Genomic DNA, 25,004 nt, shown 5'->3' with positions numbered 1-25,004 from the left:
TTAATCTTTGATGTGTGTTGTGTACCACAAAACCGCCCTTATACCAATACGATAGTATTCTGTCGTCATTTAGGATAACTTTGTGCCCCAACTTTAATACGTCATTATAATTTTGTACTAGGATGATCAATTTAGAAAACTAAATTAAACATTCCTAAGTGCATTTTTTGCAAGTCAATAATATTACTTGAGTATCTAAGCAGTGTTGCCGTTATTTATGAAACTTTTTTGTATAATCACTTATTAGTGTTGTATGTTCTTATTTATGCATTCATATTATGTCTAATGTCCTATGCAAGTCAATATACCTAATTAAGTAACTGCAAGAATCCTTAATAATTGGCAACATAGCTGTTATAAGTATATTATGTACTTTATTATTATAACAAATGTTTTATGTAAATAAGCACAAATGTAATGCCACTATTGAACTTCAGTGTTTTGGGCTGTCACGGCCAGTATTGGTGATTCCAATATTAGCGTTGTGGTAAAAATCAAGATTAATAAACTTATTGTGAAACCTTTTTGTGCATTTTAATTTATTGAGACTACAGAATTTCGGTTAGGAAATGTAATTAGGGAGTTCAAACCGCTATGTGTTGGCAACCTCAAAAATAAAAGCAGTTACACACGGTGACTTAGCAAGTGTGGTGGCGGCAATTCAGTCGCGATTACCGTTGGGAAATTTTCCGAAAAATTTAAATTTGGAAATTTCTGAAAATTGGAATACTACCATTCGAAGGTTCGTGTTATCGTATTAGTATAATATAATAGAAGTATTATTTAGCAAGTTAGAGAAAAATGGTTGGACAACAGCGAAGAAAAGAATCTTAGGTAAGAAAAATTTAATATTTCTAGTGACTCCAACGTTTTCGTTCAGTATCTTCAACTTTTGACAGATATCAAATGTGGAAACATTTATTTTTCTGAAAAATGTGAAGTTTTCGAAATGGAGATTTTTCCATGACCCTACAGCCAGCGTTGGGCGTCAATCATTTCAATCAGATTAAAAAATCAATTACAATTGATTTTAATTGCAATAAAATTAATTGCATTTAGTTTTTTTAGTTGTTCTGAGAAACAATTGAAACTAACAATTAAAACCGAAAGTACCGAATAAAAGTGTCATTACGAATATGGGTTAGAGGTGTCCTAAGACACCAGTCGGTTCAGTTAGGGGGTCGGTTTGGGCGCCGGTAGAGCGTCCGATTAGGTTAGGTAGGGGTGAGTGTCCCACCCCCTAACCGACCACCTAATCCAACCCAAATCCTAACCCATCCCCATATGCCCTATAAATTTATCATAATTGTCAGTTTTAATTGTTAATCAAAAACACTGAAAAGATTGAAAATTGATTAATTGCTAATTGTAGGTATACGCGATTAACGATTGATCAGTTGCGAGAACCGCAATTAACATTTAATTAATTGTTAATTGTGGTTCTCGCAACTAACAATTGATCAATCGTTAATTCCTGTTACGCAATTGACAATTAATTAATTGTCAGAACAATTAAATTTTGCCTAACACTGCCTACAGCTCATCGTCTACACACATGACGTTTTGAGTCAACATCAGCGACTGCGTCGCTACAACCGCATATAAATCGAAAGTGTCGCGCGTATATATCGCTGCTAAAAGTCACCACCACTCTAATTGTTAAGTTGGCATTAGTACGAACGTCGCACCAACATAACGGAAAACATTGTTCAATTCCCGCGTGTGCGCGCCATTGCATGACGGCAGAGTAAATATTTCACAACTTTACCTTGCTGTCATTTTGGCAAAGGGTGATATCGAACACTATGATTGACTATTCTACATTCTATCATTTAGGCTGAAATTTATAAAACCAACACACTTTAACTTCGACAAAGCAATAACTTTGTCCAAGTTTAAACAAGAAATTAAATTAAACTTTGAGTTTACTTTGTAAATACGGAAAACTTCTGCTTAGCTCGCCATTTTTGCTTGTCGAAGTCAGTCCGTTTTGTAACTCAATAATATATGCTAAATAATTCTTTCTCAGAGTAGGTAGTAACGCATTTCTTTTACTTATTATGATTATTGTATTGTCTATTAGAATTTTCAAAATATGAATGAACATTAGATTATTTATTAACCAAAAGTGCATTCGAGATTTAATTCTTTAGAAAAAATGTCAGTGGTCTTTTCCCTAAATTAATTATTTGGTATTTATTAGTATTTATGACGGTCTAAGTTTATTAAAATGCTATTATGGATTACTAGCTGGTGCCACGACTTCGTCTGCATAGAATAAGTGCTTCGAGTAGCCTACTGTACTACTTATTTCAGAAATTATTGGTGCTCCATACTTCTTTTTTATAAGACAATATAAGTGGGCGTTTGACCGCTTTGACCTACATCTCACCCGATGGAAAGCGACGATGTAGCATGCACACTTAAATAATGCCTGTTCACTCTCGCCTTGAAGAGTCCCAAATTATAGCGTTCAGGGAACAAAACCCCAGGCAGGGAATTCCACTCTAACCGTTCGTCATATAAATGTGGAAGCTTTGTCTTTGAAATATTCACAACATGGATCCTCAGCCTACTTCTAGTCCCACGATGATGGAATGGGGAAGGCGGAATTAAATCAGCAATTCCTTCGTACGCTGTACCATTATAATATATCCTGTAGAATACTGATAAGCAGGTAATTTTACGGCGGTGCACTATGGAAAATAGTAGAACAACGGCGTATCAAAAATGGTTTTGACCAATATCTTAATTGAAATACACATATAATTTTATTGATAGTTTAGTAGATGTCATACTTTATTATACTGAAGGTTTTTTATGTTAGATAGGTATGTTGATTTAATAAAAAATACATACAAAATGTCCTTCCCGTACTCATCTCGTTGTGCCGTATAATTTTGGAACTTTCGACGTATAAAATATAATAAATATAAAGCACATCTTATGTAAATGTAAATGTCAAAAATAGTTGACATTTTTCAAATTTGTTCTGTAATGTAAAGAAAATTAAATCATAATTAAAAATGGAGACATTAACCTACCTTTATCAAATTCATCGAAGGTTTTGACTGTTAGCGAAGCTTGCCGAAGCTACGAATTTTGTATTATTTCATAGCGTAGGTATTCATTATCAAAATTTTATAAAAATCAGCTGCGGTTTCTAAAGATATGAAAGAAATTGTACCAAATGTCCTACCGCAGAAAAATACCCTTATCAAAGCAACGCGACAACATAATATGGATGCGGTTGCATTTATCATATTTATCGATATTATTCACACTACACCATTACTATATAATACTCTGACACATCAATTTCATAAATTTAGTCGTTTTTGTTACTGAATATACTTTTCCAACTAACTTGTAAATGAGTAAGTACTTTCAAATGTTTTAGACGAGAACTAATACTTTCCTACATTGAAGGTGGAAGAAATGAATCGGCTCTAGAAACATTTTTGCGAGATTGTAATGAACTTTCGGAGAACAATTTACATTTGATAATTAGTGATTTAAAAAAAAATTTGGTAACATAATTTAACAGTCGATGGAGCCCAAGCATCACGAAACAAAGAAGCCTTTTTGAGGGTTAACATTGATTGGTTGGATCAAGAGTTTTCTTTTACTTTGTCAACGACAATCGATTCCATTAAATCTACTTCAATTGGAAAACGAGAAAGAAGACCATGTATGTCTTATGAAAATTCTTCAGAATCTAGTAACAAGCTCAAAAATACTACACTACTTAATTAATATGGATTCGAACACGTCTATGGTGCATATATTCAAGGGCTGCGATCAAAGGGAGAAAGTAATGAAGCGAAAATCGTGGAGGCATTGAGGTCTGCAGATGCAGAGAAAAAAATATCAGTGCTAAAATTGATGGACAACTCTAATACCATCCAAACGCTGAGCAATCAAGAAGCATTTATTGAATTGGATCTGACCAGGGCTCAACATTCATATTTGAAGAATGTTATGGATGAACGGAACTGTTTCTTACTAACACCTTAATACAAAGTACAAAAAAGCAAACAGAACTGTTACCCACTTACAAACACATGTGCAAAAATGTCATCCCTACAGGATTTGTTAGATCACACAACGGCGAGGATACTGATGATAGATTCCGTGTACAAAAACTGTTTGAAACAGTTGGTTTTATACAGTAAATGGGGATGTGACGGCTCGTCTGGTCAAAGTGAGTATAAACAAATACTTCCAAAGGAGTCTGAATTTGTGTCAGACTCATTCTTATTCCTCGCATCTGTTGTGCCCATCAGATTAATTGATGGAACGACTGGTCTGTTGTTTGGCAAAATCCTGTGCCTTCATCCGTGTGATTCTGTCGCCCTATTTTAATTGAGTTTTCGAAAGAAACTCCTGAGAAAACTAAAGTTGTAGTTAACGATATTCAAAATCAAATTAATTCTTTGAGTCCATCGTTGATTGTTAAGGAAGGCAATGGCGTTCAAGTTGAACATTAACTTTTTTTGACCATGATAGACGGCAAATTAGCTCAGGTTTTAACCGACACTCCTCAACATGTAATATTTGTGGAGCTACTCCACGTCTAATGAATAATTTACAAAATATAACTGCTAGGCCCGAAAATGAAAATTCTTTTCGTTGTGGATTATCAACACTTTACGCCTGGATTCGCTGAACGGAGGTGATTTTGCATATTTCTTACAACCTTTAGTTTCAAAAATGACGACTACGAGTGACGAAAATAAACAAATGAAACTAGAGAAGAAAACTGTGGTACAAACACGCTTTCGAGAAGAGCTTGGAGCGAACACTGCGAGAAGGATTTTTATAAAGCAGCCTGCTCAGCTGAAATTACAGGAGTCAATCAAATTTTGATAAAGTGACTCTATGTAATCCTTCAAGCTTTATCATCTGGCATAATGATAGATTCCCAAAAATTTGGGAAATAAGCTTTGGAAACTGAAGAATATACTATATATTCAGTAAATATGATTGGTATTATGTGCCATCTTCGGTACACAAAATATTAATTCACGGAGACGGTATAATTAATCATTTTGCAGTGTTACCAATCGGACAACTTTCAGAAGACGCTCAAGAATCTCGTAATATAGACTACTAAAAATTTAGATTACACCACGCAAGAAAGTGCTCTAGATCTGCAACAAATGAATTTGTATTCCACACTTTGTAATTTGTAATTCTGATTCATTTATAACCAGTAACCGAAAATCTTATGTTAAAAATCGACAGGAGGTTGACGAGGAGACGCTACGTCTATTGACAGTGGACCAACTCATCAGTGATTCCGAAAAATATATTATATTACAAGTAGAGATAGAAGAGAGAGGCTAGAATCTAAAACAGATATCCGAAATAATAACAAATATGCTTAATAGCAAATATGTTTTTGTCTTGTCTCGTATTTTTATTTTATATAATTTTAAGTAAAATTTATAATTACATTTACTTTATTTTAATAAAGAATTACCGTTTTCATTAATTACCGTAACATGGCATTTCCATTTTTTTTTTCAATAAAAATGTATATACATTTAAAAGTGTCGTAATTCCCACTATGTATAATAAAAAATTGCAAGGTGTATCTCAAAAAACAAAAAAGTTACAGATTTTTGGTCCGTAACTGACCTAAATTTCTCTCTGCAGTTTTGCCTCTTCTAAATCCGAGTCACCTATAAGCCTCTTGACACGCTTTTCCAGCGAATCCTGTGTGGCCAGTTAGTTATTTAACCAGAACCATACATAGCGCATAGGTGGCAGCAGTACTCCATACAAGACCGGACTTGTTCTTGGTACAGTTGAAGCAACTGTCCTGTGTGTCACTACATTTATTTCTCTCGTAAGTTTGGGTGTAGGTAGTCGTGTGCCCATGGCACCTGCGACACAGGGTTTATCTAGTGCGGGGCTATGAGTGCATGCGTTAAAAAAACAAACCGAAAGATAGAAATCTTTCGGTTTGTTTTTTTTTCGTTATTTTTAAAATTTCGTTTTGTAAGTTGATTTCGGCAGGGCGAAGTAGTATCGATTCTCGATCTCGATCTCTAGTAGACGACTCTGGGTATATATACTAAACATAAATTAATTACGTTGATATTAAATTAACTGCCTCCGTGGCCGAACGGTTACCATGCCGGACTGCCACGCAGAGGCCCCAGGTTCGATTCCCGGGCCGGGAGAAATATTTGTATGGCCTACATTTATTTGTCTCGTGAGTTTGAGTGTAATTTGTGGTTGTCTATGTGTGTGTCCATGGCACCCGCGACACAGGGTTTCCCTAGTGCGGGGCTATGTTGAGTGTGTGCGTTATTATTATTATTATTTAAGTTAATAAAGAGCGTCCATTATTATATTGTCACTTCCATGAAAATTGTGTCACCTCCATGGATAACGGTAATCCACGTGACGGGTGACGTCCATGGAGGTGAAATTTAAAACTTAAATACGGTTTTTTTCGTGACCTCAATTTCTATTTATAAAATACGATGAAATGCCTAGATGACGGCTATAGCTCATAATTTTACGATATTTGATAGATCTTAATTGAATAAAATAATATGATACATCATCATCAGCCTATCGCAGTCCACTGCTAGACATAGGCCTTCCCCAATATGCGCCATTTAGCCCGGTCCTCAGCTTGTCGCATCCATTATCCGCCAGCAACCTTTCGTAGATCGTCACTCCACCTGGCCGGAGGGCGTCTTACGTCTACGTTTGCTGAGTCGCGATCTCCACTCTAGAACTCGTTTTCCCCATCGGTTATCGGTTCTTCGACAGATATGGCCAGCCCACTGCCACTTCAGTTTGCTTATTGCACGAGCTACGTCGATGACCTTAGTTCTCTGTCGGATAACCTCATTACGAATTTTATCCTTCAGAGAAACTCTTTAAATTAGTGGACTAGCCAGATCGTGAGTGTCCACGTCTCGGCTCCGTAAATCATAACAGGCAGGACGCACTGGTTGAAAACCTTTGTTTTCAAACTTTGTGGTATAGGCGACGAGAAGACTCGACGTAGCTTCCCAAACTAGATACGAGCCAAAATTATACGCGGAATTCTCGCGCATGCTCAAGAATGCTCGCGCATTTCGCGGAAATATTTCGCTCGTATCTAGTTTGTGCGTTACACAATTGACCATAAAGTTCATTATGCTATGCACAATATCGTTACAAAAATTCACTTCCATTCCGTTCTGCCGCAATATAAATTGAGCCTTAAGGTGCCTACAGACATGCTCGATTTATTGACGATCGACAACGTACATATTTTTCGTCGATCGACTAGGCTACAAATGTGTTCGATATTAACCTTGATATTTATTGATCGCTAACAGGTAACTATCTTCAAAAATCGAGCAAACCTTTAGTGGACGTCTGTGTTGAGCGAGTAGCATCAGCACGTGGTCCACATTAAAAATAATTATGACGCATTTACACAGAATCTTCTACTTCACCCTGCCTAAATCGACGCAGTTGACTCGCCGTTTACAGTAATCTGCCGCCTTCACTGAAATTGCGTCCGTGCATTAGAAGTTATCACTATGAATCGCCATATGCTCCAAAAAGAGGATCTATGCGATTTGCGATGTTGTGTTGACAAAACAAACGTAGAAAAATAATTTGGGTCAGAGGTGTTAAAGCACGTTTTTGGAGCGTCAACAATTTTGTGAAACTAGTTGCGAAGTGACCCCAAACTATTTTTCAATTATTTGATAATGGAGCCAACAACGGTCGTCTGACGACTCAGTATTTACACCGGTTGGGTTGCCGACTTCGGCGTGCAAGCGTAAGCCGTCTGTCGACCTGTAGAGCTAGGCTAGGGAGCTCACGCTTTATGTCGCTCTCGTACAAGTCGCGCCCTGTCTTGCTAGCTCCACTGGTGTAAATGCGCCTTAACTTGGATCGACTTTTTTTCTCCATAAAATGGGCTTACAGCCTAGAAGCACAAAACGCAGTTTTCACTACTGAGGACACCGATTTTAGAAAATAAAATACTTATTTTATAGTTTGATACTGTTTTATTCATTATCTCGTATTTTGTTATAAGTTACTCTGTAATGGATGCACATTCCAAATAAAATTTAATAAAACTTACAATAGATATCACTCTATACTTAACACATTCAGAATTTAAGACGTAATCTGGCTATAAAAAAATTAGTAACTACACATATTATTATAGCAAAATGTAACTTTACAAAGCGAATATTTTTGCTTTATTTTTACCTAAGATTATGATAATATATATTTATGAATCATATAAAGTATCTTCTACAATTTTTAAAATAAAGAAATTGTATTATATTCGAATAGCTTTGCCTAATCATTAAATGTATTATAGTGTGGGTATTAAATGATATTAATTAAGATGAACGAAGACTTGTGCCGCCTTTTCTAACACATTTGACCCCACACACACTCAGATAAATAAAACCCTGCGTGAACGAGTTAAGGTTTTACGTTAAACAAATTAACAGTCTATACATTTCACTTAGGCCCATCATACGCTATGCTGATGACGTCGTCAGCCACGGCACATATGTCTACGACCACCTTTAATTTGCCTATACTAACCACGTAGGAATACATCACAACTACAATTAAATAAATTGAGTTTGAAATCGTTTCAAACAATTGTAAGAAATATAACATAAATTTTAAGAATGAAATAGTATTTTTAAGTATCTTTGGAATAACATAAAAGTATGACCTTCTGGAACCAAAACGAAATAATAATTAACAACATTTGTGCGAAATTTACTATCATAAATTCACGTTTTTTTTTTAAATTAGAAACCGAAACAATTTATAATTCTAACAAATTCAGTTCTCTGTTTTAACAAATATAGAGAAACACTATTAATTAGTCAAGCACGATAATTGTAATAGGGTCTTAAAATTGGTTTCAACTTTTCTATAATTTAATTGATTACACAGGGTTATTTACGCGCCCTTCATGGAATAATGGCATAAGTGGAATTATGTCAAACATGTTTAATGCTCCATCAGATACAGAAAAATATAACCCATACCCTCTGCAATTGGAGAGAATGTGGGTTTTATTTTTCTATATCTAATGGAGCAACAAACATGTGTGACGTAATTCCACTTATGTCATTCTTCCATGAGGGGTGCGAATTTGTAAAATACTAATAACCTCGTATTATTAACATTACAAACAACAAATTCTTTTCCATAGTTTGAAATGAATTGAGGCGGTGTCACTCTTGTGCTATACACTCGCTATTCCTTGCTTTTACATAAAATTGGAAATGAGTGTGAGAATGTCATTTATTATAATTACCGTGTTTGACCAGAGACTTATATCCCTTGTACGACTAAAGGCAGGAACTCACTATACTCTAAACAATATATACAGTAATTTAGAAATTGATGTGCTTCACTGTATTTTTGTAACAAAAAGAAATGGAACACCATCACTCCGGGCATAAAATATAAGCGAGGTGTCGGCTTTTTCTAACTTCTTATATGAAATAATTTCCTATTTAATATGTATTTCACATTAATCACTATAAGCGACCCCCCCTTGTACAAAATAATTACGGCAGTTCATTTGAAGAATGTTCTTTATTACCGTTGCAAACGGTCCAAAACGAAAAAATATATATAGGCCACTTGATGCCTATAAAATAGGTAAATCATTATATAACGATACAATATTGAAATATTTAAATTAAACGAAAAACCCCATTGACTCACAATTATATGGACGTCGGGTCCGCGCTAAAAAGTGTCCGAACTTATAGGGCGTTAAAATCGTATACAGAGCGTCATTCACGCTTTAGTCTTCGTTTGTTCGACTGACAGCGAAGCAAACAAAATTAGACAGTACTGCGATGACATTACAATTTATATTCAACGTTTTAGCTTTTTCAAATTCCTTTACATGTCACTACGTTTAAATAGGTCGACTTTGGACATTATTTTCGTGGTTTTTGTATTAGACCCGTCGTCCATTCATTTGTAAGTCAATGGCAAACCCGCATCACTTTCACTTTTTGAAAATTTGATCTAGACAAAAGACGATTCTGTCTGCATCAACATGAACGCGGTGTATGATAAATAACGCCTCTAAATTACGGTTGATCACAAAAGTCAAGATACATGACAACATGATGACAACCGCCATTTTTGGACGTAGTTCTTCAAGCCGCGTAATTTCATAAAGCTATAAAATGCTAGCTAGTGGCCAAAAATGATACCAGTATATTATTTTTGATATAGATAGTAAGTACAGTCAGATATTGCACGTTTCCTTTAGGGCGCCTTGAAATTAGACGCTCATAGAAACGCAGCAGTGGCGTGGCAGTTGTGCATCTGTAGCGCTTCAGTAATTTTTTAGTTCACTAATTGTGATGCAAAAGTGGCGCGCGCGTGCCACGACTGTGGCGCTGCTACTGCGCTTCTAAATAATGTACGAAAATTAGTAGTGGCGCGGCTTTAATACCACAGTGGCGCTTCAATAAGCGTCTAATTCGAAAGCCTATGCTACTTTTTTCCAAAATTCTATTTCAACAACAAATGTATAGTACAAAATCACAGGTCACAGAAAAACGGACACAGTAAATACCTTAAAAGTTTGTACTTACTCCTAATTCGAAAGCTTGAATTCCTTATTGCACTTATTCTAGTAATTTTGACACTATTCTGATACATCTGTGTTGGAAGTCTACCAGGGACCCTTGAAAAACAATAAGTATCAATATACCAGAACATAATGACGCGGAAAAAGCAATAAGTGGTACAGGTCCACAACAAGCATGACATGCTCTCAACCCTATATGCCAGATTGGTTAGTTTCTTGACATTGATAATATTTGATTGATGTAATTGAAAAATCTGAACACTTCATTCAAAAACTAAATTTTACTAGACAATCCCAATTTAATCTTTAATTCGTTGAACGACGTCGTGACTAGCTATTCCCACTAGATCGTAACGACAATTTATCGCGTCACGTGCAGCCAACTATACTTAAAACGTGATGACAATAGTAGCTGCGAATATCTGTCGTCACAATTTTATCGTGATATTTTTTTATTTATCGTCAGACGGCTGTCGCTCTAGCTCTTCCCATTTTCTCGACAGTCAGTCGTCGTAACGTCAAAAAAGTCGTGAACGGCAGTTAATCGTGTTGTACTATATTATGACAACAACTTTATTTAAATATATAAGCCACGACACTAAACCCCACCACTATCAGTCGTCACAACATAATGAGAACGCGCCTGGTCTAAAAAACGAAAAAATTTACTACTACGATTGAGCACATTTGACACTTTCAAATTGTATTGTATACGCAAGGTATTGTAATTTGAAATATTTATGAAAATAATATTGTAATAAATTAAAAATTCATAATACGTCATATCATTAATATGTAATTACATACAACAAAGCAGCATATTTCTCACGCAACTTATTCCATTTTAAACTTTATGAAATTAATTGTAATCAGTTCGTTTTACTGTGTTTACTTTAATATTATTATTTATTGAGCATGGCTATACAATACAGCCATCAGCTTAAACAGGTAACAAATATTAAGAAAATCAAACGTAATTACATAAACCATTTTTTTTTTTTGTAGGATTAATAGTACATTGTGTATTAAGGGCAGTAAATAAGGAATTCCGAACGAGACTATTAGAAGCCCGAAGGCGAAGACTGTGGGCTTTCGGAGTCGAAGTTCGTAATTCCCGTACCGCCCGTGTAACATACAATGTTTTTCATCACACTTGCACGTAATTAGTATGAATACATGCAGGCTAACTTGACTATAATGCCTCAAATATAAGCCTCGGGCCTTTTTCTTGTCGTTGCCAATCATGGCTGTAATGAAAAAGAGGCCCCAGGGTTTTATTCGTACTAATTTACGTGCAAGTGTGATGAAAAATCATAACCACGAACGTTTTTTTTTCTTGTTTAGTAGTTTTTGGTTACTTACGGCTCTGAGTACCTGGCAAATTTTGAGCCAATTATCAAAATCAATATTTATTCAACTATAAAAAATGTTGCCAACAACATTAGTCCATTTGTCACCAGATCCTGGAACCCGTTGTAACTTTATTATCGCGAGGCAGCAAAACGAGAAGACTGCCAATCGTTGTAGGTACAGGAAATTAAGTTTGTTTACCGATAGTGTGTTATCAACTTATACATGTAAATAAACCCAGTAAAATAGTACGTCCATTAAAATTTTAAAAGAAAGCGTCATATCAAACCCAATCCTCAGTTTTATAGTTCGGTTACTGTAGGAAGGTTTCTGACATGGAATGAACTTAATTATCAAACTATAAAGTACGAGATTAATTAGTTAACAATTAAATTCCTTCCATAAAAGTTAAAAATACGTGTACTCTAGTCTTATCCTTTCGCAAAGTTATCGTAATATGTTTATGCTAAATAATTATAATTATTTATGTACAATTAACATTACAATGTCGGCGGCCAGGTCTCTACCTACAGTAACCACGTCGCGATTTTAATTTCGGTGATTTGTAGTACATTTGTTTTATTGGCACGTAATAATATGTATATACGTTTTTCAAATGGTCCCTGGAATTTACCTTTAGAATGAAAGTGATCTAATTTAAAACAATTAACAAAATGAGTTTAGTACCGTAAAGCATCTTTAAATGTTTCATATGATTGTTAATCTGATTGTTCATATAGTTGGAAACGACAATTTAGAGCTCGAATTTCGCCACATTTATTGTTGAACCTGTATTTGCGTCATACGTCACGACTGTTGGTGAAAAAATAACTTTTCGTTATATTTTTTTTTACAAATGCGACTCACTTTATTAATCAAAGGACTTTCACAATAAAAACGGCTTAATCTTGATAAGGTCATAACATGTTGCTTATCTCATGTAAATGAAACAAATTTAATTCTTGTTGGGTCAAATGAAAGCAGAGAAGTTCAATAAAAAAGTAACTTGACTAGATTTGTTTCAATTATATTTTTAAATATTAAAATGGTCAGAAACAACTGTTTGAAATCATAAAGCTCAATGTATCAACATTATTTATATACCTTACACCTTTAAGAGTAATATATCCCAATTTCAAATCTTATTTTGCGTATTCCCAAAAAGTTGGAATTTTGTGTTGGGTCACTTTCATTCTAAAGGTGCGAATTATTGTTATACATAGTTTAGAAATATCAGTTATACTGGATATAAAAGTTGACAACTTGGTTTTCGACCTCGAAACCGTGACGCTTGTAATGACGTCTGATATCCGTGTTGTCAGAGGAAGAAACTAGTACTTTAAAATTCCCAAATGTAACATTACTGCCACTGACGATGATCACCATTATTTTTATATTATTCTTAATAAAACTGACACTGGCACAAGCCTAGTGGCCGCCATAAAAGAAATAATAATAACTCGTTAGCCTTTACTTAGTACAGGTTGACCAAAACCACGTGGCAAAATATTTTTAGGAAACTTTGGACGACCTATTGGTAGAGTATTACTTTTACAAAAGCATTTAAATATTAAATATGACAATCACAGTCCTACACGTTGGCAAATACAATAAAGTTCGTGTGAACATGACGAATAGCAGTCACAGATATTTAGAGATACAGCACATCCTGTCGAAATGTTTTTCAACTTTGCAAGATGCATTATTCTATTGCCCTAAGTATTTCCCTGCCTTTGTATTAAAATGTAACCAACATGTAACATAGTGAATAGTCGATTTTACACAACATTTATTACACTTCCGCAATTATTAGGAGATTACTATCGTATACAAAATACTTTCATTTCTCTTCAACCTTGAGAAATGGATGTCTTAACACAAATTGTTTTCCTTAAATCACTAATATGAATTTTGAAAATTATTTACACAATATTCGTAAAAGAATGTAAATTTTACGTGTTAGGCAGAGGTTTTAATGGCCCTAGACTCAATAATCCATCGGCGCCTAGCGCTTGCAAGCCACTTGTCATGCCATTCTGCATGTTGTGAACAGATATTACCGGTATCCCGAAACACCCGCCCGCCTGTTCACGGTTAGCCAAAGGAATAAAACTGTATATGCCCAAATTGCTCAACCGTTGCAAATTGTCTTCTTGAGCTAAATCTACAACGGGTAATCCTAATTCCCTATTCGGACCTGTCACGTTGTGGAAGACTCTCTTATGATGTTGCAATTGTAAAGATTTAGGATATGATGCAGGGCATTCGTCGCATTTAAATGTCGGGATTTTGCTCTGAGGATGCGCATTTGACATATGTACAGCTAAAGAATTGTGATTCATGAACATCTTTTTGCAGATTTTACATGATAACATCCCTCCGCCCACTTTAGCCTCTGGGATCGAGAAATTACTAGACTTAGACGTATGTTTAATACTTACACCCGCTCCTAAATTAGGAATGTGCGGTATAGGGCGTTCTGGTGACGGCGATCGACTTTTCTGTTTCTGTTTTATGCTAATCCCTCTCGCTGCTAGCACGTTCGCCATAGCATTAGCTTCTTTGTTTACAGTTTTTTTAGTTATAGATATTTGGCTACCGAAATTTAATTTGTCTTTTGCGCCCTGCACACTATGAATCATCGGCAGTCCTTCGCGCTGCTTCTGCATTGACATCACTTGGCAATCCTCATTGTCATGTTTACCAGGCAGCAACATATCAGGTCTTCGCTTCGCGCCGGGTCCGCCGACGGTGCCTCCTCCTCGCTTCATTGGCATGCGTACAGGCTTTGCTCCTCGCACTTGACCTTGTACATGAATTCCTGGTCTTATTGAAGGTCTGGCTCCCCTCACAGTGGGCATGCGTGGACGAGTACCAGTAATGTTTGCACCCGCTGCCATTCTGATAGGTCCAGGTGCTGGCATTTGGCCTCCTACGGATTGTCCTGGTGCTGTCATATGCCCAGGACCCATTTCTTGTCCTGCGGGCATTGGTTGTCCTGGTGGGCCCATCATTTGCCCAGGTGCAAAGGTCTGAACATTTTGTATTCGAACATTATTACTCGATGACGGCGTCATGCCTCCTGAACTTGAAGGAGGTACGAAAGAATGACTTGGTGACGAACCAGGAGGGCCCATTTGGCCAACTTGACTATTCATCATTCCCGGACTTTGCCCGTAAACCGCCTGTTGCATGCTTTGTAGAGGTGATGCCGCAGAATATGGTATTGTAGACGGTGACATAGTCCCAGGGTAACCAGGCTTCGACATTTGAGGTTGGAATTGCTGCCCATATACTTGCTGCCCCATAAAATTCTGCCCTGGGTACTGTCCTGGCATTGTTTGTCCTGGTGCGTTGTACATACTGGTGGGAGTTTGTGGAAATCCTGAATGCATGTTCTGTGGTGTCGAATATGGGGTGTTATTATATGGCTGTGGTGGTCCCATCATTCCACCAGCACCTGGATATGCCTGAATGTTGATCATAACATTTTGCTGATGTGTGAATCCTGGACCAGAGCCTCCCATTCCCGATAGCTTCCCTACTTGCTCAGCCAATTGCTTTACAGGCAATAAGCTTGATAGGATATTAGGCGACGAATTATATGGAAGTAACGTAGAAGAAGATGGAGCCACTAAGGATGACGAATGACCGGTCATTCTTCTATGGTCATCTAAGAGAGACAAGCTCGTAAACCTAACATTGCAAACGTCGCACGAATGTTGTGGGCCTAGTGTATCTAAGGATATGTATTCACTGGCATCTGATAATGAATTTTCTTTTTTGGCATTCGAGAGTAAACTTTCAAATATATCATCAGCACTCTTTTCAAAAACATCAATTGCAGGTTTTGAATCAGGTGCATTCCAATTGAAACAATGTTGTTTTTCCGTTGATGGTGCACCTAAACGTGAAGCAAGTACAGATGACGATGAGGCGTAGCTAGGTTGTGTGCTCGGGTAGGCTGGTGGAGGGTATGACGATGGAAGAGATTCAGTTTTAGGAATCAGAGGTTTAACATCTGGTGCAGGTGTAGCAGATACTACACAGCAGTCATCATCTTCATCGTTCGAATCACCATTTATTTCGATAATTGTTGGTTCAGTGTCTTCAGTCTTAGTAACAGGAAGAAGATTACTTGTTGTTGTACTGGAAGGAACAGTATTCTGCAAAACTTTATGTGAACTTACAGGAGTCGCACCAGGTTCGGTCTTTACCTCGGAAATAATCGGCGTTGATACAGAATCGGTTGGCACGGGAGATGTTCTCTCCGATTTAATCTGACCGGAAAATAATGGCATGGCACCAGATGAAGACTGCGGCTCTGAATCTTCGACTTCTTTTTTGACTGTCACATTATCCGTATTAGTATCTCGAGAGTCACGTCTGTCTGCTGAAGTTGTGGAGATATCTTTGCCTTGAGTGGGTGCAATCGGATTAGACACTGGCAGAGTGGCTCCTCTTTTCGGTGTCTGCTTCATAGCCGGTTTTCCAGGTTTATTCGGCTGAAGAGGAGGTTGTTCGGCTTCTGTATGTGTTATCTGCTTTTTAACCTGTTCTTTTTGGCTTGCTAACTTAGTTTGCATAGTTTTTATTGCACTAGCGATCTTTTTGTTGGCCTTTTCGATGGCCAATGGAACTTCTTCGTCAGAAGAGTCCTTATAGTCAGATACCTCTTTTTTAGTAGTAATTTGTTCCTGGTCATCTCCCGACTCGTGTTCAGATGGATCTTTTTCTAGCTCTTCTCCTGAATCCATTTGTTCTTCTTTAGGTTCCTCGTTACCACTTCCTTCGTCCTCCTCATCGTCGGAAGTTTTAAAGTCTTTGAGCCCATTGATAACCTTGAACGAATTGGTATTTCCTCCATCAGATTTTAGTTTAAGTTTGATACCGCCTAAATTACCTAATTTTTGCATAACATCACTAGTACTTTGTGGTTCAGATTCTGTCTTTTCTTGTTTGATTGGTGTCGAGCCTTTTTTTATAGTAAAACCTAAGCCGCTGAGTTTGCTTAGTGCCGAGTCGGAGTTCGGTTGTTTTTGTGGTGAAGCCTTGATGAGGCCTTTTTTCATTAGTTGTGATATGTCTATCTTTTGGGGCGTTTTTTGCTGCGGAGGATCGGGGACATCGTCTTCCTCGTCGCTCCAATTGTCATCTCCGGATGGAGGAACATCTTCGTCGTCCGAAGGCAGCTTGTCGAGTACCACTGAGGGCAGTGACACGTGTCTAAATAAATGGTTTTCTAGATCTTCCCAATTTGGGAAGTCCTCGTTGCAAGTATGACACCGATGTTCTTTCTTGGGTTGTTTTAATAGGGCCCCAGTGGATTGCAATCTCTTTAATAATTCAGCAACATCAGTTTTAGCCGGTTTTGTATCTTCAACGTCAGTATTAGACTCGGGATCTTGTTTCTCTTCTTCATCTGAAACGAAAAATACAAAAGCTTTAGCTTTAAAAAAAAGAAAGTAAAAACAAAAATTAAAAAAATCTACTTCACTAGACCCTTGAACTGCGACCAGAACCAAAGAACAGAAGGATTTATTTTCTGAAGAACTTGAAAACTTGAGTCTGACTAAACACGGGCATCTTTCAATAAGTATTGGCCAAGAGTGTTACGTGTTTGTACACAGGGCGCACCATAAATTTCTAAGTTTCCGGAACTGGCCACTTACATAAACAATATTTAAAAAGTAATTACAACATTTGAAAATGGAACTCTTTGGCTGTAGAATACAGTTGTTTCATCTGACTGTCACTTGTTTTTACATTGTGGCGTCATTTTAGAAATTGGTTGTCTACATCACCATGAATTTAACTCGTGAAAATTTTCGTTGTATGATTTTCTACGACTTTAAGTGTAATTTAACAGCTTCCCTCGGCTTCAAACTGCTTTTGGCGATGAAGCACCACGCAAGACGACTATGTATAGCCGATTTGCAGAATTAAAACGCGTGAATCTCAGAGTCGTATTCCAGAACTCTGCTCAATGCTCAAGTCAGGATTTGAGCAGACTTGAGTATGATTTCAAGCACTGGAAATTCGACCCTAATGACAGGGACTTGAGCATGTTTTCGAGTGCTTTAAACCATACTCAAATCCTGACTTGAGCATTGAGTAGAGTTCTGGAATATGACCCTCAGTGACGTATTTCGTGATGGTCGCCCGTCCACTGCTGTGAATTACAAAACATCGATGCTGTCGGTGGCTCTCGGAGGATCCCACACAATTTGACTGAGGCTCAAAAAACGGATCGCGTTACTTGGTGAATGCCATGCTTACCAGATTCAATGAAGAGGCGTCAAATTTGGTGTGGGACATAGTAACAGGTGACGAAACATGGATTTATAGTTACGATCCCAAAACAAAGCAGCAATCGAGCGTATGGGTCTTTCGAGATGAGCCGAAACTAACAAAGATGGCGCGCGTGCAAAGTACCTCTAAGCCAGCCTTTCCCAAAGTGGGCGATAACGCCTCCTTGTGGGCGCTGCAGGCCTAAAGGGGGGCGGTAAGAGACCTATAACGTACACACTCAACATAATAATAACGTACACACTCAACATTTTCATTCGATTCGATTCGACCTAAAAAAATGGGGGCGTTGTATAGAGGCTTAGGGGGAGATTTGCGATTTCATCTAGGAAAACTCTTAGACACCGACTGAGCTCTCGACTCTCGATTAGAACTTGTGAACGTCAACTAATATTAATTAAGAGATTGCTCAAACTAACTCGGTTCGATATTTCTCTTCGCATAGTTCATATATCTGTCCTGTTTTATTGAATAAATAAAAATCATGTCAATCGGTCGCTCCGTTTCGAAATGAAAGTAGACACAAACAAACAAATAAAAAGGCAACAGACACAGTTTCGCATTTTAATAGTTATTAGTATTTCTAGATAGGTAATTTTCGTAGATAATAGACCGCGGGCAATCATGTTTTAACAGTGTTTGTTAAATAACCCGATTTGTGCATTCCTGTATCAATCGGTTGGTTCATAGAATACTTGTTCTTACTTGTTGAATGCGATTGAGCGTCGAATAAAATAACGAGTTTATGCATATTTGTCTTATTCCTGTCGGTGCGTGCTGCTTATGCCATCCTATATAAACTACGTAATATTTATTTTATTTTCATTTGCGGTTTCGCGCGTAATAAAAATAAAAAATAATTTCTTCTCCATGTGGGCAGTAGATAAAATAAGTTTGGGAACCTCTGCTCTAAGCGGATGATTGCTTCTTTTTTAAATAAAACTGGACACGTGGCTACTGTTGCTTTGGAGAATCGTTGTACCGTGAATAGTGATTGGTACACGACCATTTGTTTGCTGGAAGTTATTGACAAACTCCGTAAAAAAAGAACCGTAAACGCCGTATCATCTTGCACCACGATGACAGACAAATGAATTTTTGAAGGTGAATAACGTTGACCTTATGAGCCATCCCGCGTACAGTCCCGACTTGGCAGGCACCTTGTGACTTTTATTTATTTCCAAAAATTAAGAACCAGTTACGCGGTTGACGATTTTCATCACCTGAAGAGGCTGTCGAAGAGTATGAAAAATATGTTTTAGAGATTGTCACGGCATAAATGTTTTCAAAATTGGTTTATTCGTATGAAAAAGTGCATTAACGCTAACGGAGAATTTTGAGAAACAATAAATTCATTTCGGGCCATTTATTGCATATTTTTCTTATTAATTCCGGAAACTTATAGTGCGCCTCACGTAATATGAATGGTTCATAAACGAGGAAGTATAAAAGCTGTGCCATACAGACAATCAGATGGACAGACAGACAGACAGACAGATTGACGAATTGACATGATCAAACTGTCTAAACTTGAATCAATTTATGAAAAATTTTGTCAATTTATGAAAAATTTTGTCTATTTCTTTTTATTCCATATCTAGTGAGTATTCTCATATTCCATTGTGAAGAAACCTTAGAATATACTATAAAAAAGAATTGCCAAAATATTCAGTGTACACTGGTGGGTGATAGATTTTGATCGTGCTTTATTTTACAATATAGTTAAGAAAAGAGTTCAAATCTATAGCATGACATGAATCTACCGGTACGAAATTTATTGAAAAATGACAACCTGTTTAAAAGCCTTACAGTGCACAAACTATTCACTAAAAATTAATACATTAAGAAGTTTCAAATGAAAAAATATAATAATCAGAGATCGGAAGGCGCTGTTTATATTTATCTGATCTTTGAGGAAGTAATATGATGGAAAAGTTCAAATGTAACTGTAGAAATATAACTATGTTCTTTTGTTACATACTTTTAATCTTCCTGGGCTTCCGAGCTATTACCCGCTCCACATGTATTATTTAAAGTTTAGGTAAATATGAACAGCCCATTTCCATCTCTGATGATAATTGGTTATATGTTTTACATCCGTTCATGCATATTATATAAACTAAATACAATTAAGCACATTTACTTACTAAATCAACATATTTATTTGTATGTTATTTTAAATAGTACACATCAGTACTTTAAAAAAAATTATTTCACTCCCTCTCTGTTTTAGCTTTAATCATGTCGTCTTGTTGGTAAGGTAGTTTTATAAGTACCATAGGCATATTATTCTAAAACAACTAGTATGGAAATAATGGCTGATAGGGGAGAGTAGAAGAAAAATACCCGACCCCACCTAGTGAGATAAGGACAGGAAGAAGATTCTAGAACAACTTGATGTGTTAGGGAGTCACCAAACTTATTAACGCGGAATCGGCTTGAGCCTATCGAAAAAATCTTCATGTCCATGCAATAAGGGTGACGTTTCACTTCCACTTGGATCAGCGACGCGAAACGCGAAATTAAGAGTCTTTTTCGCTCTTATTACAACAATAATATTTTTTTCTATCGGCTTAATGCGTTTCAGTGTCTATACGTGTGGTGACTACCTTATATCGCCGTTATACTGGGAAAAACAATTATTTCACAAAATATCGACTTTGAAATAAATGCAATTGAAATTTCAACGATGACTATTTCTTACACATACCATGGTTATCCCATGTTAATTTTTAACAGATGATTCCACATTTCATGTTTCACTTAAATTTAAAAAGTTTGCATTTTATATAATTTTGTCGCGTTATAAAACATTAAGTCATTTTCTGTGACAATTTCAGATAATTGGTTTTCGCAGTACAACGACGATATTATTTAAGTAGTTTAGTAAACTAGTCAAATAGTTATCTGAACTAGTCGTTTGAATTTAGTCAGGTATTTCATCATAATAGTGCAAGAGAGTTACCTGCATTTAGACATGCTGTAATAGCACTTAGACACGTAATAATTAACCAAATTTATAAACTTTATGCATCAAGTATATAACCAGAAATAGAGAGAAAATGTCATTTAATTTGTTTGAAAACTATTCTGCCAAATCATTACGTATACAACTACGCACCGATTGCGCGTAGTTTGTATAATATGTAAACATATCTCTTAGTTCCACATATGTATTGGTTTGTTAATTACCCGTATTGTTTATTGAACCTGTGCTGGGAGAACAGATATAAATTAATTATTATATTTTTATTTTATATCATTAATTTGTTTGAAAACTATTCTGCCAAATCATTACAGTGACACCTGCGCTCCGATTGGCCAGCCCGAATTGGAAACAACTGACGGGTGTCGTCAATTGTTTCACTTCAAAACGACCAGTTTATCTTGAGCTTTGCTATAATGGACGATAATTGCAAAATTACATATTGAATTACCAATGAAATGTGATTCCGTTTGTTTATAGTTAGAGATATTATCTTTATTACAATAAATACAGAATATTTTTGGAATATATGGAGACATCCACACGGGTCACTCGTTGGCGATGTACTATTTCAGCATTCTAATTTGTGATTTCAGTGCAAACGAGAGTTGATATTTAAAAGTGAAATAAGGCCCATTTGCCTGATGAGTTACCAGGGACGGCTGGTCCTTACTTCGTCTCGATTTCTGGCTATAAACTTAATGACTTTATGCCATATAAAATTAGAAGTTTTCGGCTTATATCACGTTACTTAGTAGGTAGTTTTGTACGCTTTGTTATGTAAGTAGAGTAAGTTCTACTTTTAGTCATGCAAAATCGGTTATCAAGCAAGTATTTGCGATTAAACATATCATCTTAGTCAAGTAGTTTTCAGCACTGGGTCTTATTAGTCAATTAGTTTTAAGCAATTAGTTTAGACCATACAACTGCTCAGGAAGTAGTTATTTTGCACTTCGTATGTGTTATGTTGAACACAAATATATTAGGTGCATAATTATGTAATTATGTGTGATGTTGATCAAATAGTATCCTGCTTTTGTAAAGTCAAGATATGGTAGTCAAATACTTTTCAGGACTTAGTCAAGTCGTGTAGTTATACACAACAAGAATATATATCTTGTATATAAGTTAACTTGCACTTTATGAACTTTTTGTTTTCCATAAGTAATACTTTTAATGTATGTACAATCCAACCTCGGGTCTTTATTTTGAAAATGACTTATAATATATATTGGAAAAAATTATCTGCCTTATAAAAGATTGCATAATACCAAGTTAGTAAAACATAAGCACAAATAAATAAAATAAAGATATGGTCAATAAATGAAATTTTTAAAGAATAAACAAACCTGATTCACCATTTTGTGGAGATGTGGGATAATCAGATTTAACTTTTGTTGCCATCCTGTACCTGTGAACAAGTACTTCCCATGAGTAAAAGCCAATTGGGAATGGATCTAGCAGTCATGGCAACTCTGACAAGTGCTGTGCCGTATCCAAGTAAAAGATTGGGGGTGAGGCCCTATCATGGTACTATCAATGTCATATACAATTCAATGTCATTTACATTTGAGACCTTATTTCGTCTTGAACTCGAATTAAAGATTGGAGACAAGGCCCTATTATGGTACTTTCAATGTCATTTATGTTTGAGACCTAATCTGGTCTTAAACTAAAATAAAAGATTACAGGTTAGGCCCTACTAATGGTACATTCAGGGTCATTTACATTTGAGACATTACCTGTCTTAAATTAGAATGTACACTGTACTGTAAGAATCAGAGTTATGTTAATTGGGCGCATGCTACAAAAAAAAAACCAACTCAAAAAACATTATTTCTTAAATGGGTCAACTGGGATTCGAACCCAGGAGCTTAAGTAACACCCAGGAGATTTCAATACTGGGTTACTGAGGTGGTGTGAGAAGCTAACTTTAGGCTTACTTTTTGGTTAAACTACCTTTCCATAAAATCTAGACCATGAAATAAGTAAACACTAAAAATTTACAACTTTATGACATTGATGGCATTTTGGTTGGTTCTGAAATGAACAACTTTTCTGCCAACGTCAAGTAGAGGTTAAGACAAGGCACCAGAATAAGCAAAGAAGAAGCCTAAAAATGGGGAAAAAAATATGGCATTGCTTGAGATGCTGTAATGTAATTTATAGGTAAATAAACAAAATAATTCTAAATACCTAATTTTGGTAATGAATATGGGGGCCAAATTATAAACTTTTGTTTTTTAATTTTTGCAGCTCAAGAAAATTAATTGATTATTGTGTTCTAAAATAATCAATACAATATCAATCTCTTTGGTATTTAGACCAGTGGTATCTTGATCAGGTACATAGTAATCGATGTGGATACTTTAATAATCATTTATTTTGAAGGACATCTTCCTCTTTGGGTTATGCCAGCTCTGTAGTCACTTCATTATAACAAAAATGTTCAATATACTTCCCGGTCTCTAGGAACGAATGCCAACTTAATTGATTGATTGTTCTATTTCATTTATTTATATTCAAAAGGTTATTTTTAATGATATGAACCTTGTAGACTCGTATGAAATTTATAAAAAATTATATGAAAATATGAATGTCTACGCATTAAGAAACTAAAACAAATAATACATAGCCATCACAAACTAAAAAATGTATTTTGTGAGAAAGTACAATACGATCATGCTTTCAAAATCATTCATAACAATGTTCGCGTTACAAATACAAACCGAAATTATACAGATATTATTTCACAGAGTACTCACAAGCATCCCCTTTATCCAGAAACCATCAGAAATAACTGCTTCATTAAGTCCACTTGATAAAAAACCTTGTTTATATTTATGTGCTACACTTTCAACAACAAATCTTCTGCAATCCAATTGCGATTATAGTCAGTCAAAATAGTTCACAATGAAGTCAAGACAGAAAACAACGCACAGATCTAATCACTCAATCCATATCTCCGAAAAACAATTCAAAGCAACACGAACATCGTGATGTGAAAAGCTTCAATATTTTCCGCGAACTTCGGTACCGCTTTCTCAACTGCAAATGAAGTGACGAAACAAAAATACAAAATGGCCGGCCAAATAAACGACCCGTCAAAACGTCGAGATACCGCACGATCGACCCAAACGCACAATGGGTACCTATCTGAGAAAGTCTCAGAATAATCTGTCAATACCAACTGGTTTATGTAAAATAAATGTCCAACTTTACAATTGTAATCACTTTGTGCTAATTAGTATTACAGTTGGATTAATTTAATAATAATCAAGGACGAAGTACGCCTGAGCAGCCAGTTTCGATCCGAGCACAGGCAACCACGATCTGCGTTGTACGACGCCAAGCCAAGGGCACAAAAATTCTGTTCCTTTCTTGCACACAGACTGATATGGCTACGGCACAAAATGGTCGCCGCCGCCCGCCGCCAAAGTGCCAGACTCGTGCCAGTATTGGCTGGCTATCAAGTGCCTAGCAATAGAGTGACGATAATATTCGCTATCTCTGTCGCTCTTACAAGCGAGCACGCAGTTGAAACATCTTTGTCTCGTTTCTTGCTTTCTATCCGACGACGCCGATCTACAGTATACAAGCGACGACTATGTATAGAAGCGGTATTATCGGACTGAAAACGAACGAGTTGTTGTATGTTGGTAGTATGTAGATATGACCTTGCTCAAACAAGCGAGTAGCGACAGACGCGGGGCGGGTGGCTTGCGCTGACTGGTAATA

General features: G+C 36.3%; 1 protein-coding gene across 3 annotated transcripts; it reads right to left on the bottom strand.

Annotated features, from left to right (window-relative positions):
- Positions 1–11,967: 11,967 nt before the first annotated feature.
- Positions 11,968–24,584, bottom strand: LOC113230602. 3 transcript variants are annotated; one of them, XM_026464598.1, is made up of 3 exons: positions 24,032–24,584; positions 22,616–22,677; positions 11,968–17,393 (listed from the first exon to the last, which is right to left on the bottom strand). In XM_026464598.1, exons 2-3 carry the CDS (start codon positions 22,668–22,670, stop codon positions 13,924–13,926), a joined length of 3,525 nt encoding a protein of 1,174 aa, XP_026320383.1. In that variant the 5' UTR covers positions 22,671–22,677; positions 24,032–24,584; the 3' UTR covers positions 11,968–13,923. The 3 variants fall into 3 exon arrangements, with proteins under 3 accessions (XP_026320383.1, XP_026320397.1, XP_026320388.1); XM_026464612.1 differs by having other exon boundaries at positions 22,625–22,677; XM_026464603.1 differs by having other exon boundaries at positions 22,616–22,671.
- Between the last annotated feature and the right edge of the window lie 420 nt (positions 24,585–25,004).

Source organism: Hyposmocoma kahamanoa, unplaced genomic scaffold, assembly GCF_003589595.1.
Source record: "Hyposmocoma kahamanoa isolate Upper Pololo Valley unplaced genomic scaffold, ASM358959v1 101, whole genome shotgun sequence".
Classification (NCBI taxonomy): Eukaryota; Metazoa; Arthropoda; class Insecta; order Lepidoptera; family Cosmopterigidae; genus Hyposmocoma; species Hyposmocoma kahamanoa.
This window is presented reverse-complemented; position numbering and strand designations above follow the sequence as displayed.